Here is an 8329-nt window from a genome sequence, read left to right as displayed (position 1 = left end):
TTTCTATGGCCCGCTGTCATATTAATTGGGCTATACACGTAAGTGTACTTATTAAGCGGTTGGAGAAAGTTTGACAAGACACGTATTCTCCTCTCCCGAAATTTCCTCATCTTTCCTTCTCTCTACCTTATCTCCTCACCGAGGTATTGACCAGTCGGTCTCCACCTCCACTGTTCCAATCTCCCCGAGCTCCTCCATGCCCATGGCCACACGTCGGTGTCGTCGAGCTCACCGCCGACCTCGCCCGCCTCCACGTTCGCTACTCCTGCCTCGGCCACCGGACAGCCCGCCCGGACGACCCGCGCCGCACGCCGTCACCATGTTCTCCCGAGCTCGGGCGACCTCCCGGCGACGATCTTCCCTCACTCCCGTCCCACGCCCGCGACGCGCGCACCTCCAGGCGTGCGAGGCCACGCTCGATGGCTAGGCGGGCACGTGCTGCGCTCGGCGCCAAGGGACCTCGACACCCTCGGCCTCTCCGCCCGACTTCATCGTTTGCAACTTCTTCAACGTGTTCGGCGAGAATCCCTCGGTATTTGCGGGCTTCTTCGTGAAGAAAGCCGACCTCGGCTTGGCCGGAGCGCTCCGCCGTCGCGCGCAGCATCATCGTGGACATCGTCCAGCGCGACGGTGGTCTCTCCGCGACAAAATCACTGCACCGACTTCGACGGCTCACTCACCTCCCCCAACCTCGCAGAGCCGCTGCCGCAAACGGGCGGTCGACGCCGACACCACCACATCTTCTCCGGCCTGCTCAACGCGCCGCCACCGGTCGCAGGGATCGACGCTGACCGAGAACGGGACACGCCAGAGGTTTCCGAGCTGGACAGCATAGAGATCGAATACAATACTCTATCAAAGTATTGTACTTGACGAGGAACGGCGACACACCGATTCCTTGACATGCTATTGCTTCTTTTGAAAGACAAGATTTATTCTACTTGACGAGTTTGGTGGCTGCAAATTATCTCCTGCAAGGAACATTGGTCCGGACGCGGTTCCAAGATACACATTGCAGGATCCAGATAAGCACCATCGCTTCAGCCTTCAGGTAATTATACTCGGCCGTAGTGATTGTGCTTAAGTGACTCATGGTTGGGTTTGCAGTTTTGCACAGAAGCGTTCAAGCGATGTAAATCATAGTATTGTACTTTCTGTGATAATAGTTGGGTCACTTGAAGTGTACTAGAGCAGATAATTTAGTCCGTAAGCCCGTTCAAAAAAAAGTCGGTGAACCAGACATCCACATCTCTCCGACTCTCACCAAATAATGGTAGCAGCATAGGGCCAAGAAGGGGCCTCTATCCTTTGCCCCATAAAAAAATAGTACAAATGTGAAACACCAGTCAAACTTTAGGAGGTTTTGGCAAGAAACCAGTTAACTTTATATTGCAACGGCTTTGCAGCTGTTGAAGCAGGGTATCTGAAACTGCTTCGACTTTTTCTGCAGGAGAGTATAATTTCTTGGTGGTACTCATCCATGAATAATTATACTCCTCCAGATAAATGTTAAGACATGCGTATCATCAGACTAATCATTATGAGGTCGTAGGCAGGATTGGCAAGCAAATCTAAGGAGGCACACACAATAAAAATAATCGGCTTTGTTATTGCCAGCATTTCCGCACTGCCATTTCTTTTAGCACTTGTAAAGATGGAAGCCGCAACCAGCTAGCACGTGTATTCCGTTTTATGGCTTGTTTGATTTAAAGGGATGTCATGAGAATTTTGTAAGATTTTTTATTTTTTGGAATTTTTTCTATATGTGACTGTTTGATTTGTAGGATTGGAATCCTTAGAAATGTGTTAAGCTTCATGCACTAGCCAACGCAACCAAAAGTCCGAACCGATGGAAAGGGCTAGGCAATGTACTTTATACATCGTCAACACCCCTCTCACGTGTGACGGAAGCATCGAGAAGATAAGTCAACACGTGTAGAGAGGCAAAGAGGCAGCAGAAGGTCGGGACCACACGGCAGGAGGCTGCGGGGATTTTTAGAATAAATTGTGAAAGCCAGGATTTCAACTCGAGACCTAGGACTCGATACTCACGTTAAGCTTTTCACATGCACTAGCCAACGCAACTAAAAGTCCGAACCGATGGAAAGTATCTAGAGCAATCTACTTTATACACGTCAACAAAATGTATAGCAATTTTCCTATAGAATTGCACTGTAATATTCATCCACTCAAACCTCATGTTATGCTTTTCATGTGAGTCAAACACATCCTATAGGTTTCAAATCCGGTAGGGTTCAACTGCGCATGACATTGTAATTCTGCAGTTTTCCTATTGATGTATTGTAAGAATCATGCGAATTAAGCAGGCCATCAGAAAAAAATAAACGGAAGCATTCTCTTGCGACATAGGACTAGATTTGCATTTTTCTGAATTCAGGCAGAAAGATGGGTTGCCACCTGGTATTTCACCACTGAAATTAGCTCCTAGCTCCAACGGATCCATGCCATGCCAGGAGCACTATACTTCTCGTAATTTTTTTGGCAGCTGGGGATTGAGGTAAGCGATGACATCAATCGGGAGATATTTAGCCAAAGCAGTGGGATTACATTATGTGAGAAATAAGCAATCAACAACAGGGGACCATAGCCGTAGCATGTTCTGGATGCATATACATACTTTACGGTTTAGATGGATTGCTATTATTAGTGTAAGTGATCGTACTTTTCAATTTCCAACTGGCATCGGTTCTTCCACGCAAAATATTGTAAAACTGCATGAGATGCCATGATCTAGGAAGGCTCTGTTGACATGCACTAATTCCTACTGAAGTGCTTTGCCTCTTTCTACCCCCAAAAAAGGGAGGCAACTAAACACTAAAGTACAGCAAATGGAGAGTGACTTGCCATTACTCCATTGGAAAGAAACCTTACACAATTCAAAGTTGCATATATGCAATCTAGTATGAAAGTGTAGCATGTAAGATTCTGGTACCTTTCGTTTAATTAAATCGAGGGTGGCCCCTTTGACGGGAAAAGAGAAAAAGAGAGAAAGAATGCAAGTTGGGGAGAGGAGGATAAGAAGAGGAGGCGTCAAGTTGTAGGACGATGTCCTTGTTGCGAGCCTGACCTGACCTGAGAGCGCCCACTCGCCCATGTCTGACCTTTGAGTTCTGATCCCCATTGCCAGCCCATTTCATGCCATCATGGCATGCAGTTTAGGGATGCCTAATCATTGGTGGTTTTTTTCCTGAACTTTCTTCAGTCCAGTCAATGAAAAAGACCGAGATAATGTGATGTGGAGGGGGTGATCAGTTCGACTCTGCATGTTCATTCGTGTGTTTGCAGATAAGAAGTAACCTTGATAAAGTTGTGCTGGTGAAGTACATGCACATATTAAGCTCTCTGAAGTGTAGTAACATCCAACAAGTCTTTAGAACATCTCCAACCGCATCCTCCAAAATCATTCAAGATGATACCGAAAATTGTGAGTCCATATACCTTTTCCGTTCGGCGTGGCCCAATAACATGTCCAGTACCCCATGGTCATTCCCGTCCCACAGGGGATGTGTTAGGCGCTCCGCGCCTCTCGCCGCGTAGGTAAAATCTAGTTGGGTACCAACTGCTAACAACCCAGCCCATTCACCCTCGCTCGATGACAAGCCTCCCTCCCACCTCTCCTATCGCCGCCGCCCTTTCCGACGCCGGTAGTTCACTTGCGCCTACTTCCATAGTGCTCCTCCCTCTCCTCGCACCCAATTCCCCTCATAGTGTGCGTCGACCGGAGCCCCAAATGCTGCCACATCCCCCATCCGCCGTGCACACAAGGTGTTCGGCCGTTTGCTTCGGCGGGGACATCCTCGTAGTTGTTGCCCTTATTGCCGCCGCTCGTTTGATTGGCGATTTTTGTTGTTGACTCGTAGACATGAACAACAAGGCCAGATAATGATCCAAATGTGGGAGGTGATAAATGCTTGTGTGATCATGCACAACATGACTACAAAAAGTGAGAGCAAGAGTCCACTGATTGATAGGGGTTCCTCTGAGTCAGAGTCCTCTTGCTCATATTAATCACTAAATATCTGCGGATTTTACTGATTTTTTCACTATGCATGCAGAAATCCGTGACATAGATGCTCACGACCAACTGCAAAACTGCAAAATGATCTTATAGAGCATCTGTGTAGGCTCAAAGAACAGTAAACTATTGTGCACACAGCGGGATCAAGTTGAACTTCAAATCATTTGAATTATTATATGTCTTATATCCATGCACAAAAATTATTGTAAAACGGACGCGGCTTATGTGTTCAAAACTAGTGTGTTCAAAGACTGGAATTACAAAATAAAAAAAATAATAATTTGGGACGTCGTTTAAGGGACACGGCTGGAAAAAGACGTGCTCCAAACACGGCACCACGCCACGGCTCAATCAACCGAGCTGTTGCTTTTAGTGGATATTGTTTGGAAGACGCGAGTGAAGAAGCTGTTTTGTTTACCTTCGGTTATGGTGCATGTGCCTTGACACCTTGACTAGGTTCCTCTAGAAAGAACTTAGCTGCACTTGCGCAAGTTGATGATACTGTGGTCCCAAAAGGCGATGTGCTTTTACTGTATTTGCTTAACTGATGTTGATCCCTGATAGCAACTAAAATTCACAATTATTAGAAATTGAAAAAAAATGCCGTAGGTTTTCAGATCTGCTGCCGTTTGTGTGTAGCAACAATGTGCCAAGTCTGTTAGCTAATAGTTTTTGTGCAGGAAAAGTACTCCAGAGTATTGCTTAGAGCACAAAATGTAGACAAGGAGACTCCATTTCTTCATTCAGGTAAAGTGGTCAGCCTAACATTCCTGTTCAAAGTCTGAACGTCTGTCTACTAATAAACGTCAGTACTGAAAGGGCGGATGCAATCTGATCGAGTGCACCTACCAATGTGTACTATCATGATTCATGAAATCTACGGGAAATGAGGGTAGGTCAACATAGACCCCCCTGGCTCCATCTTCCAAAGTCAGAAATCTCCATCGCCCAAGGAACAAGGAAGGCATCGCCCTTTTCTCCTCTTCACCTCACCTCAAACGGTGACACCTCTACCCCCAACACGCCCTTGCCCTCGCACGCTACGCCGTGCCACCTCCCAATATATAAGCACCGGCCTCGTTGGCAACCCAGAGTCCAGGATATTGGCCAGAGCTACCTTGCCTACCTCTCACCGCTCCCATCTCCCTCGAGCTTGACTAGCTTGCTCTACCAGCGAGCTCAGATTACTGTCATGAAGGTTCAGTGCGACGTGTGCGCGGCGCAGGCGGCCTCCGTCTTCTGCTGCGCTGACGAGGCCGCGCTGTGCGACGCGTGCGACCACCGCGTCCACCGCGCCAACAAGCTCGCCGGCAAGCACCGGCGCCTGTCCCTGCTCCACCCCCCGCCGTCCTCCTCGTCGCCTTCGTCGTCCGACCAGAAGCCGCCTCCCTGCGACATCTGCCAGGTAAGACATACGGAGAACGTCTTCAGACTTCAGAGAGCGATGTTATCTTCTGTCTCGTGCTGATATATCATGTGTGGGATGCAGGAGAAGAGGGGCTTCCTGTTCTGCAAGGAGGACAGGGCGATCCTGTGCCGGGAGTGCGACGTGCGCGTGCACACGACGAGCGACCTCACCAGGCGGCACAGCCGGTTCCTGCTCACCGGCGTGCGTGTCTCGTCGGCGCCGGTGGACTCCCCCGCGCCGTCGGATCAGGAGCAAGCGCAACAGCATGAGGAGGAAGAGGAGAACAACAGCAGCCCCTGCAACGCCGACTCCTACAGCGGCGGCTCCGCCAGTGCCACGGCGAGCCCGAGCGACGGCAGCAGCATATCCGAGTACCTGACCAAGACGCTGCCCGGGTGGCACGTCGAGGACTTCTTCCTGGACGACGCCGCCGCGGCCGCCACCGTCGCCGTCTCCTCAGACAAGCAGTATCAGGTCAGTGGCCGACTGGCTGGCTGTTCATCTGCTCTAACCATGACCTGCTCCAAGTATCTTGAGCTTGCAATCATTTAGATAGTTTTGTTGTCACGCTCGCAACTAGGGTCGAGAAAAATCCGAAGCTGCTGGACCAGGTTGTCAAGATAGGATAGCGTCTTGGGGCGAATTGAATAGGACAGATCGTTTGCCCTCGTTTTAACAAAGAGAAAATGATATTGATGCTCTAATGCAAAATGATCATAAGGATAGTTACACACTCCTACCACTTTTGGATTCGAGATTTAACCAAACTTCATGTACAATCAAGAAATGCAGTTTTTTTTCTTTTGACCGCGAGATTTTGTTTTGTTGCTTGGACTAATCTGGCAACTTGGCGTTTGAGCAGGGAGGAATGGCTCAGATCGGTGGGCCGCAGCAAGATTATCCGTCGTGGGCGGGCCAGGAGCAGCTGATCGGTGGCGTCGTTGTCACCGCCGCCGGTGAGCGGGCCAGACGAGAGCTGTGGGTGCCGCAGATGCAAGTGGAGGCGCAGTGGGCCAGCAGCAAGCGACCCAGGGCGTCCTCTTCTGGCTACTCTTACTGGTGAAAACGTGCGGTTTTGCAGTTCAGTAGCTCCACTAGTACTAGTACTAGCACATAAAACCAACGGAAAATAGGGCCAGCAAAGGATAGGGACCATGGATTTTGTTTGATCTGTATGTGCTCGTTTTGAAATTACCGCCGTTTTTTCTGCCGTCCTGAATACTACTAGTACTAGTACTGTGTTTGGATCCTTGGAGAGTGTGACTGTTTATGCATTTTTGGGGCGGAAAAGAACTATGCATGCACTGTTAGTTTTGTCAGTTCTTTTTTTCTAGTGGACGCTGGAAATTACCGACCGTATCTGTCAACTATAATGCAATATATGGTCACTCGCCATTGTGCATTTTTTTAAGCGGATGCAACAACAAAAAATCCTCAATCTGTTAATCAAGAAGAAGAGAATTGCAAGGTTAAGTAACCGAAAGAACAACAACAACCCAACCAATCAAGCAACTCCTGATCACCTAGACAGGTCAATAAAAAACTAAAACTGTTGACACATGAACAAACATCTACCTCACTGACCTCGTCACTCAAAGACACCACTCACCAATGGTCATAGGGGAGAAAGTGCCAGAAGCATCCAAACTTCCACGTTCCACAATGGAGAGTGGCTGGTATAGGATTTATGCACTAGCTAAGTTTTTCAAAAGACCGATCTGATGGAAGGAGGCTAGGCACTATATTTATTTTCAACACTACCCCTCACGTTATTTTAGTTCTTAGCGTGGGTTCGATGCACAAGCTGCAGAATTTTGTTTTTGTTTTTTTATACTGCGCGAGCAGGGTCTTGAACTCAAGACCTCTTGACTCTGATATCATATAGGATTGATGCACTAGCTAAATTTTCCAAAACACCGATCTGATGGAAGGAGGCTAGGCACTATATTTATATTCAACAACTGGCAGATATGAGTGGAACTAAAACTCGAAGCTCGTGAGCTTAAAGAGTATTCTAAAACTCGTCTCGAAACAGATCGAACTCAAACACTAATGAGCCAAGACGAGTTTGTATTTTTTGTCTTGTTAAGAAAACGATTTTAACGAGTCAAGTTGGGAGGACTAGGTAAGCTCGTTAATATCCTTAGGTGAGTCTATGCTAGCTCATAAAATAGTCAACACTACTAAACAAAACCAAGACTCGTAGGCCAAAAACATACATGAATACTTAGGTTAAATTCTCCAAAATCTTCACGGAGAGATATATATGATGAACAATCAATCTTCTTCTCTTACCCAAAGATAATTTGATTAAGTTCTTTAATTTCTTAGTGAGCTTATCGAGCCAACTTGTATTTAATTTACCAAGTCTAGCTAAGCTAAGATTTTAAACTTGTTACATTAACAACTTGAGTCGAGCAAGCTCGTAAACTAATGAGTATTTACAATTCAAGTAGAGTCAAGTTGGTTTGACATCCACCCCTACTACCATGGCTCAATTTTTTCTCAATGGAGGTTGAAGCCTCTACCTCTCTGCATCATAATGATACACACACCATTCTTTATTGATATTACTCAATATAGCCTTACAAAGAAAATACACCCAACACATGTTGGAGATAGTGCTTTAGAGACAAATAATAATGGATATTTATTATATTTTTAATGTTAATAATTAGTTTCGTGCCATGATATAAATGTATTAAGCGGAAATATTAATACACGTGTAGTATTTTAAACAAATAATTAGTCCTTAGTAAGCACACAAGTGCATAACTAGTTCATTGAGGTCAATCGTTGATCGAGGTTTTCCCGATCATGGACACACACGTAATTGACAATGAGATCATATCGATTGGATGAATGATATGATGGAAAATACC

At 46.7% G+C, this 8329-nt stretch overlaps 1 protein-coding gene across 1 annotated transcript; it reads left to right on the top strand.

The window, feature by feature from the left end:
* The first annotated feature begins 5074 nt into the window (after window positions 1-5074).
* LOC124675712 (B-box zinc finger protein 20-like) lies at window positions 5075-6654 on the top strand. Its single transcript, XM_047211787.1, has 3 exons — window positions 5075-5444; window positions 5529-5921; window positions 6310-6654. The coding sequence occupies exons 1-3, from the start codon at window positions 5232-5234 to the stop codon at window positions 6508-6510; spliced, it is 807 nt and encodes a 268-aa protein (XP_047067743.1). The 5' UTR covers window positions 5075-5231; the 3' UTR covers window positions 6511-6654.
* Window positions 6655-8329: the final 1675 nt, after the last annotated feature.

The sequence above is a fragment of the Lolium rigidum genome, chromosome 7 (genome assembly GCF_022539505.1).
Source record: "Lolium rigidum isolate FL_2022 chromosome 7, APGP_CSIRO_Lrig_0.1, whole genome shotgun sequence".
Lineage (NCBI taxonomy): Eukaryota > Viridiplantae > Streptophyta > Magnoliopsida > Poales > Poaceae > Lolium > Lolium rigidum.
The sequence above is the reverse complement of the archived record's forward strand: the minus strand, read 5'-3'. Positions and strand labels throughout refer to the sequence as shown.

Coding starts and splice junctions, on each gene's coding strand:
- LOC124675712 (XM_047211787.1), top strand. CDS start 5,232: ATGAAGGTTCAGTGCGACGTGTGCGCGGCGCAGGCGGCCTCCGTCTTC. Junction 5,445..5,528: donor CTCCCTGCGACATCTGCCAG/GTAAGACATACG, acceptor TGTGGGATGCAG/GAGAAGAGGGGCTTCCTGTT. Junction 5,922..6,309: donor CCTCAGACAAGCAGTATCAG/GTCAGTGGCCGA, acceptor GCGTTTGAGCAG/GGAGGAATGGCTCAGATCGG.